This window comes from Ambystoma mexicanum, chromosome 14 (assembly GCF_040938575.1).
Source record: "Ambystoma mexicanum isolate Mex_15411 chromosome 14, UKY_AmexF1_1, whole genome shotgun sequence".
Taxonomy (NCBI): Eukaryota; Metazoa; Chordata; class Amphibia; order Caudata; family Ambystomatidae; genus Ambystoma; species Ambystoma mexicanum.
The window spans coordinates 563,233,268-563,259,990 of record NC_090940.1 but is presented as its reverse complement, the minus strand read 5'-3'; the positions used below and the strand labels follow the sequence as shown (position 1 = coordinate 563,259,990).

Sequence of the window (26,723 nt, the reverse complement as noted above, 5' to 3'; positions counted from 1 at the left end):
ACACATGTCAACGAATCAGAGGAACAGTTTGTTTTAACCCGACCCTCAGCGTGCAGACCTGAGGACATTTGGGGCCCGTTCAGATTCTACCTATGTAATATGATCGCTGATGCTGACTTGTCGTCATAATATTGCTATGTGAAATGTAACAGATATTTTACTCTTGATGTAACAGTTAAACAGATGTGCTGTGGTGTTAACAGCCTATACGTGACCACTAATAAAAAAAGAGTTTCAAAAAAGCATCCATGGTGTACGCGTGATAAGGTGGAGACGATGGCCCGCTCCTGATTTTATCATTTGCATTCTGGGACTTAACGTTTTTCCATTTCTTTTTTTCTATTTCAAACCGGGACTGCAAGTCCCAGAATGCAAAGACGAACCCAGCACTGGGTGACTTAATGATACGTTTATAAAATGGACCGACTGGAAAGTTACACATGGATTGCCTCTGGCTCATCTCCTCATGATCCGGAGTCTGTGAATGAATGTATGTTGGTGGGATTGTTTCCGTATTCTCTCCGGGGGTGCGCCGGGAAGAGGGGCTGTTGACACAGCTGGCTGCCGCCGCCGCTCGCAGCCTGTAAGAGCGAACTTCGGAGTTGCTGAGAGTTTGGCCGGGGAGTGGGGCTGGAGCTCAGCCTCTTCCTGAGCCGCAGCCACTTCTCGCACAGGAAGTCGGCTGCAGAAGCGAGAGAAAGCGGTGCACTCTGCCCTGCCCTCAGTTACTGCTCTGGCCACTCTCTCTCTAGACAGCCGGCTGTGTGCAGGCTCTCTGGCCTGGTCGCTGTGTGTGTGGGGGGGCTCTCTGTGTACAGGCTGCGCTGCTCCCTGTGCAGTCTCTGTACTGTTTGCCCTGTGTTAGGGATTGAGGGTGTGTGCGATCTGCGCTTGTGCTGTGTGTATGGGTCTCTCCTAGACTGGGGTGTCTAGGGGCAGCTGTGTAGTGCCTGCTTCCTGGATGCTGCCTCTATTGCCGCTTTGGAGGTCTGTAATGGGGCGCAGTTTGTGACCGTCCCTATATCTGTTGGTGGCGGCGGGCTGCCCGTCTCTGCAGGCTGTTTACTGGGAGTGAGTTTTTCTGCTGGATTCTCTGAGCACGATAAAGGACGATCGGATGGGGTGTGACTTTCACCGGGAGGGGTGCTCGACCCCCTGAAGGCACGGAGATCCGCCCCCGACCTGCAGCACCCACCCCTATCACGGCGAGGCGGCATGATGGACACCCAAGCCGCAGGAGCAGTGAGCCAAGCCAGGTAAGTCTTCAAACTTGGACCCCCTTTGAAGGGCGAGTCTCGATGTCTAATGCTACTTCTAATAGTATTTTTTTTTTTAAATGGCATAACCCCTCTGAGTGTAAGACGCCGTCCTGCTTTCCGCACATCACATCTGCAGAGCATCGCGATGCTGCGGTCCTGTTCATCATTGAAACCAGCCAGTTTCTTTAATGATGTGTTTGCTGACGCAGCGGCTTCACGCCTGCCTCTCCTTGTGTTGTGTAGAGTTTATTTAAATCGTGCATGTGGTTGGTATTTCTCTAGATAACCTGCTCGTGGAGGAGGGTTTCAAATAGAGGGGTGTTCTCAAACATACCTAGACACCTCTGCAACGATTAACCCCATCACACGCCAGTGCCTTCTTTCTTTCTGCAGTGTTACACGTTTTGGGCGTTCTGTGCCATTAGGAGCAGCAGGCTGGCTCCCTTTCGGTTTCCGGAGACATGCGGCCATGTAATTGTTAGTTGAGGATAATTGCCTCTTGTGGATAAACATCGCAGAGGTAGTTGTCCATTCGTGCACTGAGTGGGTTAATTATATATATCCTGTTCGCGTTTGGCCGGCGAGTGCTGTTCACGTGCTCTGTGTAATGTATGCAGTACCTGTTCAGTAGGAGGGCGGGGGAGGGGTTGTGTACATAGCGCGTGTACGGTCCTGCACACGATTCTGGTCTGATTATGTTCCCAGATTCGGTAACTGGCAGTGTCTGTATACTAGCTCGGAGAGGCATGGCTGTGTGTGCGCCTATTTTATATGCCAGGTCTGAGAGGGGTGGCTGAGTCCCCAGTCTGGATACTAGCTCGGAGAGGCATGGCTGTGTGTGCGCCTATTTTATATGCTAGGTCTGAGAGGGGTGGCTGAGTGCCCAGTCTGGATACTAGCTCGGAGAGGCATGGCTGTGTGTGCCTAGTTTATATACTTGGTTTGAGAGGGATGGCTAAGTGTTTGGTGCCCAAGGATGCTGGTCGGACTGGGAAAGATCAGGGGCTCAGCTAATGTCGGGACTGGCAGGACTCGGGGCTAACTTTAGCCTTTTGCTTGTAGCCCCTGAGCTTCTATCCGGGGCTACAGCAGGAAGACCCGGGGCTATAGCCCCCTCAGTCTATATTTGGAAGGATAGTGGGTGCCTGTGATTCAATGCTGTGCATCCCTTGGGATTCTGCTACTATATCTACACCCATGAGTTACTTTGCCGGCCTTTCACCTCACCAAATGTTTGTAGAGGGAATCTTTCCAGCCCCAATCCATACAGTTAACCTTCTGAGCCTTTTGCTGAAGTGAGAAATTATTGTTCGGTTGCAAGGTACTAGTCAGGCGCAAAAAGCCATTTGGTTACTCCAGTGTTCACATGCACACAGCACACCATTTCTTACTCGCCAAGAATCAATTTTCACTAGTCGGTGGTTCCGGGCGAGTGCAGATTTTATTGCATTTATTGAGCGTGGATGTAGCTTTGGGAAGCAACAGAGCACTTTACAAGTCAAAGGAGGAATTACATGGCGGGGAAGCAGATTATAAGGGAGCGGGGTGAGAACAGTGGGACGGCAGAGGGCAAATTTGAAGCAGAAGATCTACTAGCAACCTAGGAGAGCAGATCACCCAGTCTCTTCTTAGGTGGGGGAGTGGATGGTGTGTGGACCTAGGTGTTGGGTAGTAGCCATTTTGTGGAGTTGAGGAAGGTCTTGAATTGGGCACAGGTTGTGGATCTCATGTAGACGCCACTCTTCTCCATGGGGTGGGAGGCACCTGTGCACTTTGGAGAAACGGGATTCATGTGACCAACCTCTTGAGTGCTATATATGCTTGAATCCTCACAGCTCAGGATAACCTGTTGCTAGGCTCAGCTTAAGCTTCCAAGATGGGAGGTCCCGGAGTTCTTGGCACTGCCAGACTCAGAGAGGCACGGCGGTTTGTGCCTTGTGTTCACACTGGCTTGGATAGGGATGGCTTTGTGTGCACGTAGTATATACACCAGGTCTGAGCCGCATGGCTGTGTGCCTAGTGTCTGTACCAGCACAGAGGTGCATAGCCTTGTGTGTGCCTAGTTTATATACTACATCTGAGAAGGATGGCTGAGTGCCTAGTGTCTGTACTTTACTTTATTGGATTTATACAGCACAACCATATACCCGTAGGCTTAAGGGGGCACATAAATCAACAGAAACCAACAAACTAACAGAGCGACCATGTGCCGTAAACAGGGGAAAGAAGAAAAGGATGCAACGGGGGAAATTAGGCAAATAATATTATCAATTTTTTTTCCTGAATGTCTCAGTGGACTTCAGTGCTCTGAGGTCAGGTGGCATAGCGCATTCCATGCTCTGGGAGCAGGATTCTGAAACAAACCCTTCATAGCTTTGCTGGTGTTGTATCTGGGAATTGCTATCTGGCCAGCATTATTAGATCTGAGAGTCTCATATTGGGTTTCTTTTGAGAAGATCCTATAGATAGGACATTTTACCCAACCTGTTCCGGCTCGGAGTGGCATGGCTGTGTGTTCCTTGTCGCTGTACCAGCTGGCAGAGGGATGGATGTGTGCCTAGGAACTGTTCCTTGCCGCAGAGCGATGGCTATATTCCGAGCCATGTACCTGATTCGGGAACAATGAGTGTATGCGCAGTCTATCTACCGGAGAATCGCTATGTACCTAGTGTGTGTACCTGCTCGCATAGGTCTCGCTTTGTGTCTGTGTGTACCTGCTAAAGAGGGATGGCTGAGTGCCTAGTGTCTGTACCGGCTCAGAGAGGCATGGCTGTGTGTACCTAGTCCCTGTACCTGATGGTTAAGAATTAGTGACAGGCCGCGTTTTCCTGCATTGACTTCTCCTCCAAACGCACGTTTTCATGACTCCATCAATCTTCAGGGAGGCTGTGTTTCTTTACCTTTTCAGGTGTGTCTTCATTTCCTTTTCAGGTGTAGCAGGTTAATTGACTATAGTGTCGCTAAGGATTCTGGTACTTGTATTTTTTGCACTTAATTTCTCTTGCAGGTGACTGGAAACCACTCCATCCATAACACAGATTTTACCCTCGATAGGGGGAGGAGGAAAGCCATGTTTGTGCCTCTCCATTGTAAGGCATGATGGCCCTGGTGTTGCAGCAGCCTTTTGAGGCCGGGACTCCTGGTACATACTGGTTAAGTCCCTGTACCTACCTAATTGGGGAGCACTAACTGTGGTTAGAAGTCCCACTTTGACTCCTGCTTGGTCTGGCAACCTTCCTATAGCTCAGCTCTCCTGGTTTTCTACACAGTGGGACCAAAACATTTTATGTCAAGCTCTTTCGGATCGGACTGGGACCAACCCACCCTCAACTAAGGGCCGAGAACCGAACAACTGGAAAACGGGGCACTGGTCTCTCCCACTGACCATCTAGATGAAATATCCCAGTTGCCCATCAATATGATTTCCCAGCTTGCACAATGACACCACACAAGGTGGCCCAACATTTTGAAGTGGCCACGAGGTAAAACCAGAGCACATCAACGACCACAATTCTTTTCTGTGCAGTTTAGAGGCACACACAACACACTTAAATGACATGTTAAGTGTCTATGTTTGCTTGACGTGCTGGTCTTAGGCAGTGGTATACCGCTGTGTCGCAGGTCTTGATATGCTGTGCAATGTTTTTCCTAAGCTATATGATAAGATATGATTGGTTATTTATAACGCGCTTAATACCCAGCTGTTTCTAAGCACGGACCCGGGTATGGAACCTGTGTTGCTCCCTGTCGTCTTGCTTCCAAGGCGAGCACGTTGCCCCTGAGCTGTCCTCCCGAGACACATTTTGTCAATGCTACGTTCTGGTTTGCTTTGTGATGGTATGTTATCTCATTATGCTATTTGGCTATGCAATGCTAGATAACTTACTGATTGTTAAATGCAATGAAATCCCACGGGGGCAAACATTCAAGTTGCAAGCTACTAGCCAGCCTTAAAAAGAAAACAAGTCAGTGCCATCTCCATTGTATAGATAGATACACAGAGCGCATCATTTCTTACTTGCCAAGAGGCAAATATCACTAACCAATGGTTATGGCGAGTGCACATTTTGTACCCTGAATACCAATCTATAATGCATGATTGGGCAGACACTCGAATTGGGGCCCTGGGCAGTTTTCCCCAGGCAACATGTCTTATGGTCATAGTGGGTCTCACCATATTGGTTATGTGTGCTCTGTGTGTACTAGAGCTGGCCCTCGGAAGCGGCACTGCTACCAGAAAGGGGGAACTGTCTAAGGGTCGGTCCTTCCTCGAAGGGGGAATGGGTGGGTTTTGACGCCAGTTTCCGCTTCACTGTGATTTGCCAATAGCCTCCAATTTCACGAGGTCTTTTTGTAGAAACGGAAGTGGTCATATCGTTGTTCTGATGCGAGTTTATCACAGAGTGCTATTTATTACAATGCAAATTGTATGCAGCTCTATTTAAACCCTTATTTACACAATGATGAACAAAGCACGCATTAGTTTTCTTTTATATTTGAAAGGATGTGTAATCCTTGATTTAATCCCATCTGTCCCTGAGTTGCTGTTAATGTACCAAAATCCATGAGTTGCATCACATGTCCTTCACCCAACCAAATGTCTGTAGGTGGACACTTTTCAGCGCCTTAAATTAATGAATTAATCTTTTATAACGTGCTTAATACTGGAGAACAGTCTTTAAGAGTGGGACCGGGATTCGAACCTGCATTGCTCTGCGTTGTCTTGATTCCAGCGCAAACGTCTTGCCCCTGAGCAGAAGCGTTGCTAGGCGAGGTCTGAGGGGGCTATAGCCCCGGGTCTTTTGGTTGTAGCCCAGAATAGAAGCTCAAGCGCTACAACCAAAATACTAGCTAGCCTGGAGTCCTACCAGTCCCGACATTCGCTTGGCCCCTGATCTTTTCCAGACCTAGCGACACCCCTGCCCCTGAGCTATCCTCCCGGCCCTTACCCCTATCTATACAGTTACTTGCTGAGCCTTCTGCTCAAGTGAGAAATGATTGTTCAGTTGTGAGCTACTAGCCAGGTACAAAATTAGGATCTTGGGAGGACAGCTCAGGGGCAACATGCTTGCCTTGGAAGCAAGACTACACAGAGCACCACAGGTTCGATCCCCAGGTCCGCGCTTCGAAACCTCCGGGTATTAAGCGCGTTATAAATAACCTATCATATCAATTGATCACAAGCACGAAGCACACCATTTCTTACTCCCCACAAATCAATCCTCACTAGCAAGTGGCTTGAGGCGAGTGCGCATTTTGAGCTCAGGTTATTATATTTATTGAGCACAGACCTAGCTTTGGAAAGCAGCGGAACGCTTTACAAGTCATAGGAGGGAAGCGATTGCAAAGCATCAATACAAAAGAGCAGGGAGGAAACAATGGGACGGGGGGAGGGAAGTTGGGTAGCTACAGATCTAAATTCAACTTTGGTGGGTGGGTAGAGGGGAACGGAGGGAAGATTGCCCCCAGTGTCAGGTTAGGTGGGGCGTGGATGGTGTGTGGACCAAGGTGCTGGGGAGGAGCCATTCATTGATGAGGAGTGTCTTGAGCATTGGGATGGAATTGTGGGTTTCATGCACACAGCCCTCCGATACTTCATGGTGTGGGAGGCCCCTGAATGCTTTGGGGTAACAGGGATGAGGGGACTACCCTCTCCAGAGTTGTAGATGCTTGGACCCCCGTAGCCCAGGAAAACCTGGTGCTAGGCCTGAACCTAAGCTGCCAAATCGGGAGGTCCCGGAGTCCTTGGCACTGCAAGGCCGTTCATTGGTAACTGGGGTTATGGCATGGTCTGGGTGTCCCATTCAGCTAATTTTACTCCAGGATTTCTGGGGCCCCAAAAGGGATAGAGCTACTTAACAGTGCCCACACTGACTGCACATATAGTGGGGGAACTTTTCTTTTATCAGGCATATGTCACGCCTGCACAGTTTGCACCCGGGCACACTTCTCCTTGGACATACTCGCCAGGAATAACCTTTTTGGGGGCCAAGCTTCTCCGTGGGATACTGCAGCAGTTGAAGGAATTGAGGAAAGCCCAGACCATGGACAAAGATATGAGTGGCACGGGTATTTTTAAGGTGGCAATGAAGAAGGGCATTTGAATGGCAGGGCTAGCAGTGCTTGGATTCGGCAATGTGTGGGGTCATGCCCCCCATAGATGTCAGATGACTCGATAAAGAACTGGAGCATAAGGGAAGGTGACTTTCTTCTCCCTTGACTAAACCATATCCTGTTCAAATTGATTACGTCCTTACGCAAGAGCACTTGTCCCAAGTGTGGTTGCGAATGGGACGGGGACCCACATTTCGACTCGAAATAGCTGTGATTAATCTGGTCAAACTGTGCCTTCTCCCCACAGGGGAGCCACCCCCCGTGAGGCTAGGGTGTGCGCCCACTCCTCAAGTCTCTCCCTAGGGGTCTGGGCTAATGGGAACTTACCGGGCATGGCTCCCCTCTCAGGGACAAGGACTCTCAGTCCAGAAAACATTGTCTGGCTATATGGTCCTTGAAAACATTTTAACTCCACCAACCACTGACATTCCCTCCATCTCTTTGGCTTCAGGTAATGCTGGATTTGGTCTGAGCGCCACAGTCCAAGTAGGACACACCTTTTTTTTGTTTGTCATGACGTACATAAAGCTAGGAGGAACTGTGAATGGGAGGCAAACACCTATGCAGTAAGGAGAGCGATTCCTACGCAGAGGCAAATCTCTGTAGAGGAGACATCCTGGAGGGGTGGAGCAACGCTAGACCGTGAAGCCTACGGGAGCGGGGTGAGCGTGCCCAACACTTATCGTAACCCGGGAGTCTGGTAGCCTGTCTAACCGAGGAGCTGAGGTCGGGGGAAGAGATGGAAACTGAGAAGCACCCATTTCCTCTGGTGGTGGGGCGGGGGCCTGGTAACCGAGGAGACTAGATCATGGGGGAGAGCCTGGATCCCTCGTGATAGACTCCAGGAGGGCATTAGCTGCAAAGACAAGTGGCAACAGGGAAGTGAACACTCACACAGAGAGACTACTGCTGAGAGGTACGAACCCCTCTCAGTGGCTGTGGATGAATATATCTCTGACCTCAAAGGAAAACCCACCTTGGTAAACTACACTATACAAGGGAATTCCCCCCCCCCCCGCCCCAACCCACTCCCTCATGCGGGACTGCTACTGGACATGTTTTCTTTTGACGACCACCATTAGTTTTGATGATGCGCAGTGATTTCATCGCTGAAAAAAAAGCATAGAGGGGCACTCAATATTTAACTGTAACCCACTATCCAACACTTTCCCCAAATGTTCTAGGACCGGGTTTTGTTTATAAAATTGCACCAGTCATAAAATATGTTGGGACGCTCGTTTAGCGGGTTAAAAAAATATTGAGGCTCCCTCAATGTTTTTTCCCAGCGATGAAATTGCATATAACCATTTTAATTTCTAGGTAGGGAACTTCTCTCATAGAGAGAGAGGGCAAGCTAGGAGTTTTTTTTTTGTGGACTTTTTAATAAAAACTCCTTTGAGGCATGTCAGTCGTTGGTCCGAACCCCTCTGGTTTGCCACATATTCTTTAAAAAGGATGTTTTGTGCGAGGGTATTTGGTCTGAAAATGCCCACTCCCAGCTGAGTGGGTTCACTAAATTCACTAGCGACCTGAGTGAGAATCGACTCACTACACGTTGAGGACATGGGCAGTGGGTTCCTGAACTTCTTATTTTTATTTTTTTTAAAGTCCCCCCCCCCTTCCCTCCCACCCCTTCAGAGGTCATCTAATGGGTTGCAGGCAAAATATGGCACTGGAATTCACCGGTTCCAGAAAGTGAGACTGGATGAGAAGCCAAGAACAATGGGCTACTCTTCTTAAGGCCTCCATTTCCAAAATGGTGAACACCATCTCAACATGGCGATGATCGCTTCTTGGGCCCAATGGGAAAGGGAAGGCAAGACAAGGAAACAAACACACCACCTTGACTATCTGAGGTCACGTTTAATGAAGCTTTTAACAAGCATGAAAGGGTGAAAAGGTATTGTCCATCAGCTGACCGAGAGTGTTTCAGAACCCTGAGCACTTGGTCGCCAGGCGACTGAATGAAACTAGCAAAATGTCCACTGAAATACTAGACAGAGAGCAGTGGCGTAACACAAAATGTGGGGGCCCCTTGTGAGCCATGCTGAGGGGGGGCCCAACTTCGCAACAAATCACGGGTCGCGCCACACTCTGGGCAGGGCTAGATTGTCACTATTGCGCAATGTACACGAACGTGCTGCTGAAGGGGTATGCCGCACACTGCACTAGGAGAAAGATATAAATATGTATTTTAATGCAATATACAGCAGTTTCTGAGAAAAATTGGCTATAAAGCCAGTGTTTGCAATTGTTTTGTAGGGTAACACCAATCCAATGCATGTAAGTCACCAACAGTGCACAGGAACATTAATGCGTTTCTATTAAAAATGCCATGCCACAATGAAAACATGTCCAAATGGCTGCACAATGTAGACCAGTGTAGACACGTAATAACATTACAGTAAAGCATGCCAGGCCACATTTAGACATACCTAGATTGGTTGCACCAAAATGCCAGTCAAAGCAATAACTCATCAAGAAGAGATCACACATTAAAGCCTGCGTCTCTGCGGCCTCTACCAACACGGTCAAACTCTTTACAATATGCAAGGAACTGGTCAATTCTGTTGCGGTCTCTACCTCTATGGTTCCCTCCAAGGTCCTCTGTATGGCTCTGGCCTCTCACTTCTCTGCTGAACATCATGTCCTCTATATGCTCTTCCTCTCCGTCTTCCTCTCTCGATCCCCTTTGGTCATCTCTACCTCTCCCCATCCTTTTTCCTTTTCTTTTTCTCTGACAACACCTGACAAAGTTTCTAGACCAGTCTGGTCTATGAAAGCGTCGTCCAAACAGGTGCTCTCCTGCTCCTCCAGAACCATCAAGGACACCCTTGCTCCAGCCTTGTCTGATTTTGGTAATCGCTCTTTAGCCACTGGAACGTTACCCTCTCCCCTTAAACACTCCCTTGTGCACCCACTCCTCAAGAAGCCGTCTGCTGATCCGACCTGCCCGGCAAACTTTTGCCCAATCTCCATCACCCCTTTCTTGGGCAAACTCCTGGAAAGGCTGGCCATCTCCCAGCTTACTCAACACTAAATCTGTTGGTTGTCTCCATGACCATCAGTCTGGCTTCAGAGATGCCAGAGACATGGAAACTGCTCTCCTGAACACCCATGAAGATCTGCTCTCTAACCTTGATTCCAGCATTCCTACTGTCCTCGTCCTCCTTCTTTCCTCTGCTTTCGACAGTCAACAAAGCCATCCTGATCAATCAACTCTGTGAGAACCAGGGCATCACGGATCAGGCCCTGGAGTGACTGACCTCCTTCCTCTTGGACTGCCCCCCACCCCCTTCAAGGTCCAACCTGGTCCCAATCTCTCTGCCACCTCTCTCTACCTGTGGCGTTCCTCAGGGCTCTATACTCTCACCCTGGTTTTTCAATCTCTACTTGGCCCCTTTGGCACACCTGTTCTCTACCTTCTCTAACTTTTAGTGTTATGCGGATGACGCGGCTTTCCTTCAGGCTCCCCTTACCCTCTTCTCCTCTCTTGCTCATTCCTGACCGTCTATCCGTGATTCAGGATTGGTGCACCTCCAACAATCTCTGCCTTAATGGCAGTAACACAGAGATCCTTCTCATGGGGACCCTGGCACCAGCTTTCCCCCTCTCTCTCAAGCCGTCCGCCTTGGGCCGTCTTCCTTCACCCTTCTGCAAGGCAAAAAACATTGGTGTCCTTTTCTATGTCACTCTTTCTCTCCTCACATCTCGGATGTCACCAAGAAGTTCTACTACCAGCTGCTCCTCATCAAAGGGACTCATCCCTTTCTCACTTTCCACCAGAAGGTCACTGTCTCCAGAGACCTGGTTCTCTCTAGGCTGGACTACTACAACAGCCTCTTTCTCATTCTGCCTCCTCTACTCTCCGTCATCTGCAACTAATCCAGAACAGGACTGCAAGACTTATCCTTCGCATCAAGCGCAGGGATCATATCTCTCGAGCCCTGAAATCTCTCCACTGGCTCCAGGTGGCTACAAGGATCAGGTTCAAGACCTTTTGCATTGTCCACAAGGCTTGCTTGGGCCGGGGCCCGCACTACATCCAACGCTCTATTCCAAAATACATTCCCTCTCGAGCCCTTCGCTCAGCTACCTCCAACTCTCTAAGGGTTAGACGCTTCTCCAGGCAGAGAGTGGAGGGTAGATCTCTCTCCTCTGCTGGTGCTTCCCTCTGGAATGGCCTTCCTGCCCCTTCAAACTTGAGGCGGACCATCTGAAGTTTTGGAAGCAGCTCAAATCTTTCCTTTGCTCCTCCTGCTTTCTCTCTCCCTCCCTTGTTGACCTACCTGTCTGCTGTACCGACCGGTTGCTTGGATACCCTCAGAGTGTCTGAGTCCAGGCACTTTCTTGATCAGTCACCCTTGCACTGTCTCCGTGCCTCCCATGCACTTAGGGGCTGTAACTGTAACCCTGCAGCCCTTTGTTCACCTTGCACTACCAATAGCCGCGCTTCCATGGCTGCACTTACTCGGAGCATTGCGACCTGTTTTCTCCTCCCCTCTCCCTTGCACTTCCCCCATCCCTTTCCTCTTGCACCTCTCATTCTCATAATGACACAAGGCCTAGTGATATAATTTGTCTTTTCCCTCTATCTTCGCTCGCTTGTCTTGTTGTGCATAGAAACACTTGTGTACAGGCGCGTTATAAATTACTTTTATTATATAATTTTATCACAGATGCCTAGAAAAATATACAATGCCGCAGTAAGAAATGGCTAGACTGGCAGCACCCAAATGCCAATCTACCCAGGTAATTACACTTAGCAGGACTGCTTTATCAGAAATTCCCAGTTGAAAGAAAGTCATAGCAAACTGAGGAATGACTAGACTGGCTGCACCAAAATGCCTCTCTAGCCACTAATACCACATATGCCTGCTTAGCCTGGACATGCACAACCATTCTGATTTATCACACAACCTGCCCCCCTCATGCCCCCCCCCCACACATCCCCTCTCCCTCCCACCCCTTTCCCCAACCTCCAAAATCAGCTCCTTGGCTAAGAATTACCTCCACGTCCGTCTTCCTTGTCCCAGAGCTTATGTATGAGGCTCCTTGCCTCACAGGTAAGCACTGGGATGAGGAAGAGTGGAACTAGGAGTAATTAAGATTACAGGTAGCTAAGAAAGGCATAACCTCCATGTACCTCTACCTCATCCCAGTACGTGTGTATGAGGCAGAGCACACAAGTACTGCCTCATACATAAGTACTGGGACGAGGAAGAATAGGACTAGGAGTAATTAAGAAATTAAACGCAAGTGGTGGTGCCACACCATTGAGTTGAGTTGGCTTCAACACTCCCCCCAACTGATATATTGGCTTTTGGGCTATGTTGACTCGACCTGGCTGACCTTCAGAGCAGTTGCCGGACAGAACAGGACACAGATGTTAAACGGCACCTGGGTTTTACTGTTAATGAGGGCCCAGCAATTACCAACTTAAAGCATTTGACTGCTAATACCTGCATTCAAATGCCACATTTTTTTTAGGCAATTGAAATCGCGATGTGGGTCTAGTACTTGAATGCCAGGGGAGTGATTGGAAGGGCAGAGAGTCAACTGCTTGTAACATTGAAGCTGCCCTAGAATAGTCTCATTAAAACGCATAAAGAAGTTAGTTGCCCCCCACAAATAACTTCGCCCTTCCCCACCACCCGTGAAGTTAGCGCCTCTCCCAACATTTGAAGGGTTAGCCCCCAAAATGTGTTTTGTTGTGCCCCTGTACACAAGCACACACACCATTCACCATATACACACCCAGCCATCAATACATTAAGTATGCACCCGTTCACCGTACACATGCACACCCAGCGACCCATACATTTGTGTGCACCCTTTCACCATAGACTCGCACACGTCATGGGGTTGACGGGAGCCCTATTAATTCAAAAAGAAATTGGGGCTCATTATGGGCCCGGCGGTAACCGTGCCAGTGCTACCGGCGGGTTGCTGCCAGACCCGTAAAAAACAAATTGCCGGCGCCTGACTTCCCAGTGCCACCGGGCTCTTTCAAGTCCAGCGGGCGGCAAGTCAGGCACCGGTAATTTCGGTCTGCCTAGCGTGGCTGTTTGTGCCTGGCAGGGTCAGACCTGTTGGGCACAGTGGCCCCAGCAGGTAGACCAGTAATATGCCGGTCCAGAAACAGTGCCAGTAAGATTACCAGCCCCGTTGTTTCCGGGCCATCATGGTCAGAATGAGCCCCATTGTTTCTTTTTGATATCACGCTAACTTCATAAAGAAATTATTCAGTTAAGGACCGAACCATAACAGAATTAATAATTTCTTTATGAAGGCAGAGTGACTTCAAAAATAAACTATTTATTTACACCTAAACACCTACCTTGCAACATACCCACGCTTAGCGTTTCTCTACATACTTTTGCAACGGCTCCTGCAGATCGCCTTGTATTACCACCTGCATTGACTTGATTCACTAATGTAATGATTCACCTTATTGTTCAGAAACATGTATTCTTACTGTATCATCATATATGTAACCACCTTCTTGAAACTGTGCGCCAAGATGCCCCAGGGCAAGAAGCGCAATATAAATAAACAAAATACAAATACAAATGACATTGTGCCCTCCAGCCTAGGGTCTCCCATGTAATGGGTTGGGGGGGATGGGGAGGGAGAGCCCTCGGCCTTCAAAAATAATTTTTTTGTAGTCCCTCTGCCTTCATAAAGAAATGATTTCTGTTACAGAAATGTCTTTATTAATACAGTGAATTCAAAATGAAAGTTTTCTTTTTGTTGAAATAAAAAAAAAAAATTCTTTCAAGTGGGGCGCCCTCCCAGGACATGTGCTGGTTTGGGGGGGGGTGCTTGTTACGCCAGTGCAGAGAGCGTAAATACGAAAGGGTAAAACCCTGGAAGAGAATGAAAGCTAAAGGGCGAGAAAGCAAAAACGTGATTTGGGAGAGCGGACAAGGGTGGGGAGGGCTGGAACAACAACTGTTGCCAGACATTGAGTTGATGGCCAAAGCTCTGCGTGAGCTCGCCCGGGGAACAATAGGCGCCATCTTGAAATGGGAATGTCAATGGGGAGAACCTCACCATGTTTATCCGCCCTTCCTCCTGTAGCCCCGCTCTCCTCCATTCCCCCCCGCAGCCCGATATAAACATCTGGCTCCCACAAGATAAATCGTGAACACCTGGAAAATAACCCAAGGGAAGAGCGCTTCCTGTAATGCTCGCACAGTATAAACCTAAGAAGCTGGACATACACATTTCCTGCAGAGTCCAATCTTATCAAGCAAGTTCAGAGCTCGGAATGGGCTGCTTAAGTGGTCGTTTGAAGAAGTGTCTCGCTCCTGAGCTAAACCACCTCGGTTCGAACCCGATCTCGGCAGCCCGAGCACACTCAAATAAATTAAAGATGCAAATGAATTTCCCGGATCCCAGATCTGGGGAAAATCCAGCCCAGTAGCCAGCACTGTTCCCAACTGTCATGCCTGCGCCATGGGCGCATCCATTTACGCTCAATATGGACTATTTGTTTATCATTTATTTGCAACAGACTCTTGGATCCATCTATATTTACTTTGGGAACTTTATTATTTTTCCCACAAACTACGTATACCACAATGCACCTGGCTACAAGCATAGATTCCTGGCTGTTCCTATGGGTTATCAAAGGAACTACACCCCCCAGAAGCCCAAGGGACTTGCCCTGCTTCCACCAGCCCAGGAACAGAAAGGGAGGTGGCCGATTGCCTGCAGGTGTGCTTAGCCAGGTGCAACCAATTAGCCTGCCTCTGTGCTGGGCTAGGCAGTATAAAGGCTGCTGCCTGCAGTGGCTCAGCCTCTTGCATCTGAGAGTCCTTCCTCCACCTTTCGCGTCTTCCTACGGATCCTGTATGCTGTTTACCTTCACTCCTACTTGGACCCTGCCTTGTTTGCTTGCTACACCCTGCTGCCTACAGCCCTAGCCTTCTGGGCTCCCTGCCTCAGTCCAGCTCCTCTGGGCTTCCTGCCTTGTAGCCTGTTACACTTCGCTGCCTACAGCCATAGCCTTCTGGGCTCCCTGCCTCAGTCCAGCTCCTCTGGGCTTCCTGCCTTGCAGCCTGTTACACTTTGCTGCCCTCCAGCCTCCGCCCTTGCCCTGCCGGGTTCTCCACATTGCAGCCGATCACGCTCTGCTGCCTTCCAGCCTCCGCCCTTGCCCTGCCGGGCTCTCCACATTGCAGCCGATCATGCTCTGCTGCCTTCCAGCCTCTGCCCTTGCCCTGCCGGGCTCTCCACATTGCAGCCGATCACGCTCTGCTGCCTTCCAGCCTCGCCCTTGCCCTACCGGGCTCTCCACATTGCAGCCGATCACGCTCTGCTGCCTACTACCTACCTTTTCCGCTGGGTGCTCGGCCTAGCAGTCCTCTGCTACCTTCTACGTTCAGCGGCCCTGTCCCTCAGGATTCACTCCTTACTGCCCGGCCCTTTTGGGATCCTTGCCGTGCAGTCTGCTTTACTCTGCTGCCCTAAGCCCTTTTCCTCTAGGCTTTCTACCTTACAGTCCTACTCCTGTGGGCTTACTCATTGCTTTCCTGCTCCTCTGAGCTCTCAACCTTGTTCCTTACTGTCCTCTGAAATCCTATCCTGTTACACGACTTTCCCTTCATTTCCTTCTGCTAGTTTGCAATCACCTTCTTTCCTGGATTTGTCTGTAGTATCTTCTCTTGTACTGTTTGTAGACCCTTTTGTACAGAGCTTGTCTGTTGGTTCCCATCAGTCAACCTCTGCCCCTTCCCTTGTCTCGTTTCTACATTACAGACACCCATAGCTGCTGTTCCAAGTCATGAGCAAACAGCGTGGGCCCCTGTTATAGCAAACTGTGCAGGAGGCTAGAGTATTTCCAAGGTTCGTGGAATACTCTTTTCCTATATCTGCATACACCCCAAGAGGGTATTCATTCTGTACCTTTTTCCCTTGCTACTCTGGCCTACTTTGTTCTCTTTCCTCTCTGCTGTGTGTGTACTTATCTGTCCACTTTATTTTGGCACAACCACCCAAACCCTTTCTGGGTGTCTTGTGCTACTCTTAATAGTGTCATCCCTGACACCAACATGTAATATGCACGTTCCCGAAAAATGTGAATTGATAGCATTCATACACTTTATTTTTCTTAATTTTTGTATTTTTTTTTTATTTTAAAAGGTTAGTCCAGGGAAATTTGAGATGTGGGAGAAAAACGAGGGGCAGGGTGAGAGCCCCCATTTAAGATTTGTTTTTGAAGGTAGAGCAAAAAGGAAAACGTGTGCACCTGCAGGCCCGGATTCTCCAGGGCTGGACGTCCAGCCTAGATCCAGTGTAGTGAGTTGGAAGTATATGTATATTTGCACCATGTGCTGTATACTTTCCCTGAAAGACAGACAATTTTCTGGAGCTAAACTTGCATTTGGGATAATTTGCATACCTACCATGCAGTGCCATCTGCCTCTGAACTCGAGGTGAACTTCCAGTGCTGGCCACAGGGCGGCGCGGCACCCTGCGAGACTTGGCTGAAAGACATAGGGGGTCATTACGACCCAGGCGTTAACCATGGCGCTATTAGCGCCATGGTTGACGCCGGTATTTTAACGATTGCGCCATGGTGGATGGCGGAATTATTCCAAGGTTGGTGGGCGGTAATTCCCCATTCACCATTGGCCCTTCCCCATTCCCATTTTTGCCCCTATAGGGCTCGATGGGAATGGGGAAGGTGGTAATTACAGTACCACAAATTGCGGTACCGTAATTACCTCCAAGGTCCCTTTGCGGGTCCAATCCTTAACGGCTAGTCTCAATCCTTAACGGCTGGTCTTGACCAGCCGTTAAGGTAGGGACACGCAAAGGGACCTCGTAATTAGACGGTAAGGGGTTAACTGAGCCGCAACCTTTTACGGCGCCGTTAACTCCTTACCGCCTGGGTCTTAATGAGGGCCATATTTGTACTGTGAACTAAGGGCTTGATTCATGGAATATTTATTTGCTCGGTTCAAAGTGAATTTGCACTGCTGAAAAGTGAGTTTGCACTGCCGACACAAACCCTGATTCATGGGACCGTGCAAAGTGTATTTTTGCAGTGCATAGTCATTTTTGCCTTTCAAAATCAGTTTGGCCGGACTTTGCACTGCAAAAATACACTTTGCAGGGTTCCATGAATCAGGGTTTGTGTCGGCAGTGCAAAGTCACTTTGAACTGGGCAAATATTCCATGAATCGGGCCCTACGTGTGTGTATGTCGGCTCTCCGCTGTGAGAAAGCTGGCCAGGTTTTTTGGGCCTCTTTCAGAAGGCCGTTCTAGCTCTTCCAGTTCTAACCTTGCATGCATTTGAATGTCCTAATTAGGGCAAGGGCCTTCAATGGTTAAATGTGTACCTAAGTTTGCACAAAGCTGTCGAGTAGTTTTAATTGTCCAGCACCATGTATAAACATGTAGTAGTCTGGAAAGTTAAAAAAAAATTATTCGTTTGAACCTCAGAAGCCTGTTCATGAATACGGTTTGAACATTTGATTTTTAATTTTTATTTTACTTTTGGAACACGTCGTCATCTGGAACTCGATCCCATTTACCCTCTGCAGGCTCGGACGGGCCTATAGGGCAATGGCCAAACCAAAAACACAAAATGCTAGTGTGGGCCAGCTTTTTTGGGGTCAAAGTGGGCCCCTTTTTTGACCCATGCTGGCCAGTTTCATAACATACTTCACCATGTGGCTAGTAGTTGTGACCAGTGTTAGTGAATAAATGTTCCTTAAAATGCACAATTTGCATCACATTTTATCAAAACCCTCCCCCTTGGGCACTACTCAGTCAGTCACAAAAGGAATGAATTGCCATAAGCAACTGTGGGCCACTTTTTCATTGGTGCACAAGACAATTTGATGCCCTTGACAGTCTGCTGCATAGAGGATGACCTTGCTCTCAGGAAGGCTTGCAAGACTTGGCTCTTGCCTTCTGCATCCTGACTGACCTAGTCCACCCCATGGGGGAACTATCACCCTTGGACAGGAAGTTGGGGGCACCCGATGAGACACCAGAGACCAGGCATTTGCCTACCGAACACGGAAAGCGTTCCAGTCAAACCTTAAGATAAGGTCTGCAGGACCTCATTGCAACTGGACATCTGCCTTGATTCACTGGTACGTTTGACACTCCATTGCAATGTAACATAGCTGTCACTCACTCAGCCACCCACCGCATACATCTGCAAAAATCACTACTCAACTGCACAGCCCACGTCAGCAGTGCCAATAGAATGCAGCGGGGTCCCGTGAGAAATGTGGTCCAGCTGTGCACATAACCATCTCCTTGACTCACCTACTCTGACTGTACAGCCGCCACCCACTATGCAGATCTCCATGGGTCGCCTGCAGGGACGTAGCCACCCCTCCCTACCTTTGTGATGGCAAAAAAATGCACACACGCATTCTAGAATCCTCCTTCAAATCTCACATCATGGACCGGGCCCTCCCAAGGACGTTCGCCCCCACAGCAGTTTGAGGCATACTAATGGCAGTAGGCACTATACAAATGTCATATAACATAACAATTATAATCCACTCGATGGACATCTGCTGTGTTGGGGCTGGTGTTAATGGAAAATGTTGAATGCCATATTGTGCCTTTTTGAACAGGAGATGGTTAATTTAGTCTTGGCTGGTTAGTCCAATTACCCTCCGCTTCTTGAGCCTGAAAGAAGCTCACACTGGATTTTAACCATGACTAAAAGGGCTGTCCCTTGAGAGAGCCTGATAAGAGAACCAGCTGCTGCGATTACTTGAACAAGATGCTATCACCAGCAAAGTTATGGTTGATTAAAAAAGGAATGCGCTGGTGGGGGGACTTTCTACTTGAAATGTATAAGCCGTTGGAGCCAAGTCACACATGCCACATTGCTACCCAGGACCCATCACTGGGAGTTCACCTCTGAGTCAGGGCCACGTCAGCAAGGCATTGTGGGTATGCTAAGTAGCCCAAATGCAAGCGTTTACCTTCAGAACATTGCCTTTTCCCTCACCGGGAATTCTATACATGGCATCTTCAGCCCCAGACAGACCGTTCTGAAGGCTGCAGACACCAAGGTTAGGGACCATTGGTTCAGTGCAGAGCATTATCCAGACACTGAGGAAGCGGAAGACGTTGGGTGGTTTCTGCTTGCAGCCGGACTCCAGTCCTAGCTTTTTCCTGTGACCGCCATGTTCTATGCATAGAGACTTGGACTGTCTGCTGAGCCCTATGCCAGGCACTGCCACATGGACGGCGATCATGCATGGGCCTTGTCAAGAGGGAGACGTTGGGTGGTTTCTGCTTGCAGCAGGACTCCAGTCTAGCTTTTCCCTGTGACCACCATGTTCTATGCATAGAGACTTGGACCGTGTGCTGAGCCCTATGCCAGGCACTGCCACATAGACAGCGATCATGCATGGGCCTTGTCAAGAGGGAGACGTTGGGTGGTTTCTGCTTGCAGCCGGACTCCAGTCCTAGCTTTTCCATGTGACCGCCATGTTCTATGCATAGAGACTTGGACTGGCTGCTGAGCCCTACGCTTTGTACAGGAAACCTTTAATATGAACCAGCACCTTGATCTCCCTTGCTAGGCCCCCTAACCGTGCAGCTGTGGCCTAGTAGCCCCTGTACCTGCAAGCCAGGTTGTCCCCTGCAAGCGCCCTAGCTTCTGATTGGCATTTCTTCTCTTATAACTTTCCCATTTATTTGCATGGCTCTACCCACCAAGTTAATTGGATGCCTCTAGCCATGCAGTTAATCCTTGCCTTCAGCCCCTGCCACTCTATGGCCAGATCTGTCCCTCCTCTGTCATTTTGATCCTTGCAACTGTGGATCTCTTTGTGATTGCAATATCTGTGTGAACACGTTCTTGTTGCAAGAGACACTAACTTTTTTTCTATACCTGCAAACTAATTTACGACAAGTTCATTAGAGTGTATTACATGTTTGGGTGACATCAGTGTAGTTTAAATGACGTCCATGTAATTGGTGCTTTTGGACATGTTAACTTAATTGTCGTATTCTACACCTTCATCGCAGTTTGTGTTGTTGCATTTTTAACCTCGCAATTACACTGATGGTGATTGGTATACCCGCTCCAATCGCAAGGCTGCGCCACACTGACGATCACCAAACAAGGCGAAACAAGTATGTGATTGTCTGATTCCTTGAGAGCGGTCTGTCTTGGTTTGATAAAGCTATGTAGAAAATAGTTCTGCACTATTGGACAATGAAAATGATCTTGTAATAGAGCTAGACATGCAACGTTTTCAGCTACATTTCATTCCCACAGTGCATTGATTTGTGGCTCTATAGTTAACCTTCCAGAGATGGCTATTGGGTGGTGCTGTGATATGTGTTTTAACTGAAATAGCCATTCTGCAAAGGACCTACAAATATTGCTCTTTACAATATTAGGCAATGTTGTGGAAAAAGGGACCTAAAAATATTGCTCTTTACAATATTGTGCAATGTTGTGGTAGAACAGGCCGACAAATATTGCTCTTTACAATATCGCGCAATGTTGTGGAAAATGGGACCTACAAATATTGCTGTTTACAATATCATGCAATATTGTGGAAAAGGGGATCTATAAATATTGCTTTTTACTATTCCATGCAATGTTGGGGAAAATGGGACCTACAAATATTGCTGTTTACAATACCACACAATGTGGAAAAAGGGAACTTAAATGATTGGGGACAACTTGAGAGGATATGTTCTCACATTACATGACTACGCTAGGGAAAGAATAAAGAGGGAGCTGCATGGGTGCCGCAAGCATATGTAGGGGGCAACCTAGACTAACCAGTGGAGGGGGAGGTGCAGCGTGCCTCTGGGATTAGCCAGAGGAATTTTAGGGGAAAGTTGGGTAGTCCTGTCCTGATGCGAGGTAGAGGGGATGGGGGGCCACCAAGTCCAACCAGGAGGGGGAAGTCAAGGGGAAGGGAGGCAATGGGGACCAAATCCAGTGGCCAGGGTAAGTTTGTTAATGCATAATACTATTTTTTAATCTTGTCCTATGGCTTTTGTGCAGTATCTACATTTAGTAAAGGCTTCACTCGGCTTCTAAATACAAAACTTAATTAATACAGATGGTCCCCTCATTAAACCTACCACCACAGGGAAGCATATGTGATCTTATGGCCCTGAGGACCGTGCATATGAATTGGATTGAGTAATTCTGAACCAACTCCAGAAGATGGCAAGTACTGTTTTATTAACAATCTATCTTAAAACGGGAGGTTACAACAAACATCAACTAACCTAAGTTCCGTCTCTCAATAATCTCCGCTCAAAATATGGATCTTATACTAAATAATGCCTCAGAGTCACGTAATACTACGTGGCAATAGTGAAAAACCTATTCCGGTCTGGGATTGGTTAAGGGAAACATCGAAGTATACATTTCAGTAGGGGTTAGGATTGTTATTGGCTGCCCATTAGCAGGTGGGCAACTTATACCTACCGCTAAAAACCTGTCATTTTAGAAATCTTAGATACAGGTTCTCATTGGTCTTCAAACTATAAGGTCCTTAGCCATATGGACTAATACAATTGTTTGGCACACTTGTGCCATGTGTGGAACATTCGGTTCATTTAGCAGCACGTAAGCCCATACCAAGGTTCCGGGAGATGGGATATGAAGCTACCTCACCACCCAATTAATCTCTCCACCCATGCCTTCTGCCATGAAATTGTCCTTGTACATGGCCTTGCAGAGTATCCTTGTCTTTGAGAATGAATGGGAGTGAGGACACTCACTATCGTTTCTGGAACTCCAAGTTCAACTCTTTCCATCCTTGGCTCACGTGAGGGGAGACCACGATTTGGTCCAATTTGCAGTTTTTATGTGCTCTAAATGAATTAAAGCTCGGCATCCCTTTGTGTTCTTTCTTGCAGCTTAATTTGAGCAGGTTTATCCTGCGCACACTCGTACTTCAGAGGCGATAGCTGACCTTGCCTTTTAGAATCTTGACTATGGGCCCAGCAGCCTCACCACACAGCTCCATGAGCCTATTCTAGCTGTGACAGAGTTTTCCATTCCAGCTTCATGGGTTCTGGCCTACTAAATGCATGATACCAATGTCCAGTTTCTGTGCAATGGCGGCTTCGCCTGCATTCTATTCACTACTCCTAGCCACCTTCTATGATGATTTTAATCTACCTTGCGATTCAGCATCTGTACATTTATTGAACAGTTGCTCTCTGCAGCACTTTGTGCATGTGTAATCTTATTTTACATTTGAGTTCACTCGATCCTTACTTCATCATTAGCCCTCTAGAATCCATACATCATCTTCAGCCAGTATCTCGGGACGTCATGCACACTTTTTATGACGTCACTAGCTCCTCTTTGCTCTTTCTCCTTTTCCTTCAGGGAGTTCCTCCTGCAGGTTGTCATCACTTTGGGGGTACATTCGATAAGGTTCGCTTAATGGTTATCTTCTTCCAAACGCTTGCTGCGGTATTGGCATGACAGCTGGTGTCGAATACTACACGGTCTCATGTCTCTAATACAGGGGAAGGTAGGGTGGCGGGATCTCATGCAGATGTATACAGCTGCTCCTCTACATTTGCATTTTTCTTTTTTTATCTTGGTGGGATTTGAGCATTGTTTTAAAATATTTTACAGCAAGTCTTCCATTCGTCTATCCTCACATCCAGCCCTTGCCTTGCTGTGCAAGCTACTGCTTGGTTTGCCAAGTAGACACCTTTGATGAATTCATATTCTGCTAAACCTCAGTTCGGCGCATTTTATGTGAGACCCGAGCTGTTCACTTTTTTGCGACGATAAATACAGGCCTTCAAGCTCTGCAAATTTGGGTAGAGGCCAAACCAGGTGCAATGCAGTGGGATTGCACAGTTTAGAGGTGCCGGGATTACTTGACTAAAAGGGCCCCCATTTAGCCCCCCCCACCCCCAGTCCTAATCATGGCCAAAATACACACACGCATCTTAAGCCTCCACTGAGAATTTTCCCCATACCTGCATTTCAGTCCCCAATGGTGTTCCTACCACAAAGCGCTTTGAACCATGCAAATGGGGGAAAAAACGCTACATAAATGACTACTACAGTTCAGTGGTCTGTGTGGGTAGTGCAAGTCTGCACAAACTTGCCAATCGCTGCATCTGCGGTTTTACAACTTTCTGGTTCAATGATGTTGAATGCAAAATGCACTTTCAACATTTTTTGATACTTGAATGCTGGGTGACGCATGGCCGCATCTCCAAACAGCCCTACCGCTGTACTACTTTAAATTATGGAAGCAGGTCCTGCGTTTTTAAAGTCTCCCTGATTCGTGGTGCTGCAACTTCCAATTGCACACTTGAGTCCAGGACTACAGATGGGAACTCATGCCCAGGTGCTCTGAACGGGTTAAGGACGCGCCCAGCCAGATCTGCTCCCTGCAGAAGTTGAATGATGCTTTAGGCCCCCTTTTTAGTTTTGGATACTAGGCGCCATCTATGAGCCACAACTATTGAATTAGAGTATAGCTATGGAGAAATGGAATATGAAGAGGGGCACACAGCTTGTAGGTGTTTGCTTATTTACGCACCCATTAACTGCCCATGGCCATGCTCTCACGATGGCCATTCCCACTCACTTCCTGCCCCTGCCCACCCAGAACACATCCCCCCCGGGATCTCTTGGACCCCTGGGATAACCCAACTTTCTTAAGCCTTAACATCAAACTTTGAGCTTGAAGTGCCTGTCAGTGTTTTTTTCCAAGCAGGCCTCTGAGGGTACTTAATTGAAGCGGTATATGCGCTACTGGTGTAATACAAATCTTACCCGGGTGTGCCTTGAGCCACTCTATTTATTAGCACTATCTGCGTGCCCTTCACTGAAGTCCTGTTAACAAGCGTTGGCAAAGCCAACAGTTTTGGCTTGTGTATAAGGATAAGGCAATTGCCAGGCACTGCTATTAAATGCTGAGGTGCTCGCACCAGTTTGTACCTGCTACCATCAATGGGCAGTTGCCATACTACTATGGCAGTGCCTGCCAAGTGCCTTTCCCATCCCTACACAAAAGCCCAAACTGTTAGCAATGCCAATGCTTGTTTCAAACTGTTGCCCGTGCTCCTAATCTGGCATCTCTAGCACTGAGTGCGTTATTCAGCTATGGAGTCATGCCTTTTGAACCATTTCTGCCTTCAAAACGACTGAAAGCCTGCTCGTGGGCTCTCCAGGCTGAAGAATGCACTTTATTTTCTCAATTGTTTTCAACACGCCAGCTCATCCCCCACCCATACACAGTAACCCAATTGCTTTTTTTTGAATGGTCGGAAACTACATTTTAATGGAATAGTCAAACCTTTAAAAATCGTGTTTTTGTGTGTGCGCAATTGAATGATTGAAAAACATGCGCCCCTTTTTTATTGTAGTGCAAGCAACACTACAAATACCACAGTGCAAAAGGTAAAACTAGGAGTGGCTCCAATACTTGTTCTGACAGCACTGTGGTGAAATAAATAAATCCTGAATGTATTAACCAGTCATACGATCACCTTATCCTGTCATCCCCGAGCGAAGGTTACTCCTGCCGTCCACGCTACCCTTTGCGGACACGATTCCTCGTTGGCGTACGGCGCCAACATCTGACTGCTCACGGGCCCACTCCAGCCATGCCACATGTGCCTGCTGATCTTTGACTATATGCTAACGTTTTTTTTTCTGTGCCTGCATAATCTGCCGACTTCCTGCTAGCACCGTACGCCCTACTAGAGCTAATCCATTATTGTGCCCCACTGCACTGCCCGTGTACTATCAGAGACTATATCGCTGATTACCATGTTCATATCACTGAAAGCATTTGTATTTACAGCCAGTGCTCTCATGTGCCACGCTTGCTCAATTGCCACTTTGATCTTTGTTTATACTGTTTTTAATACTGAAGCTCATAGCCAAACTCCTAGCCTATTGTTGTCCCATGTGCATCAATGATATCTAGCCTAATCTGTGCCCTATCTAGGATTACCGTTTCTAGTCTAATGTTGTCCCATGTGCTTTAACGATATTTAGCCTAGCATGTGTCCCTCTTAGGATTACTATTGTTAGCCTACTAATACCTTACTTTTGACTACTGTATCCAGCCTAATTGGTGTGAACAAAGTGAGCCTAGCCTCAGTACACCCTACCCCCACATCCCTAGCTATGATAAATTGGATTTTGTGCATCATGTTCCCCTTCTGCCTTGTCCGAGCGGACACCCCATGAACTGGCAACCACTTCATCGCCCTTAGTAATGGGCTCACCAAACTAGCCTGCCCAAGACACCATCCCATCCCCTGTCCTACCCCCTTCCTTCCCATCCTCCTCCTTTCTCACTCCTAGCCCCAAGGTCCCCCACACAACCAGTAAGGAACACTATCCCATCCCGGCCATCACTAATGATCCACATGTACCCCCCAATCCATCAAGTAATGGTAAAACACACCCTATCCTAGGATATGAGAGAACATCCCGACTAAGAGTACCACAAGGTTTCCACACCACAACCCCACTACCAGGACCCAGCCACCCAGTTCACCCAAACCCACAGCCCATATAACTAATAATAAACACACCCAGCCTTCAGTAACCAAAACGACTCCACTAAGTTGCCCACCAACTAATAATACTCCCACTAAGGAGCCCAACCCTCCCATTAGTCTCAAGAATGCACTCATCAATGCCCGCTCTCTTGGAGCCCACGCCATTGAAATTCATGACCTCATCACCGAACTTGACCTAGATCTGTTAGTTATCACAGAAACCTGGCTACACCAAGCCTCAGGTCCTCTGCTAGCATTGGCCATCCCACCAGACTACACCATTCTCAGATCTGATAGAACCACCACTCCAGGAGGCGGTGTTGCCATCATTGCAAAAAATACCATCAAACTAAGATCAAGCTCCATTGAAATTATCGCAGGGTACGAACTATTGCTCGCCAAACTCACGTTGAATGAAAAAACCACAATTAATATAGTGGTCATATATAGATCTCCTAGCACAAACAGCCACCCAGAAACGGACATCCCACTAATACTGGCGCCCTTCCTTAAACCCAAAACGAAATGTATCATCATTGGCGATTTGAATCTCGGTTTTATTGATAACCAAGATACCAAAGCAACCGCCCTTCTCCTGGCACTAAATGACATGAATTTCTGCCAACACGTCAATGTCCCCACCCATACCAAGGGCAGAACCCTTGATTGGATCCTCACCCTCAACACCAACATCACTGTAGGCCCGATTACCCCACTCAGCTGGACAGACCACCACTGCATAGAATTCACGATCACATGTGACGACTCCTGCATACCCAAGAATATAATCATGGGTACCATCGAAAGTAGAAACTCTAAAAAGCTCACAGC

The 26,723-nt window shown here is 48.0% G+C and overlaps 1 protein-coding gene across 1 annotated transcript in view; it reads left to right on the top strand.

Annotated features, from left to right (window-relative positions):
- The first annotated feature begins 440 nt into the window (after window positions 1-440).
- RIN3 (Ras and Rab interactor 3) overlaps window positions 441-26,723 on the top strand; it is a 693,813-nt gene continuing 667,530 nt past the window's right edge. Inside the window, exon 1 of the mRNA XM_069637919.1 lies at window positions 441-1,256. Coding sequence (XP_069494020.1) covers window positions 1,216-1,256 — 41 coding nt within the window. The 5' untranslated portion in view covers window positions 441-1,215. The remainder of the gene's footprint in view (window positions 1,257-26,723) is intronic.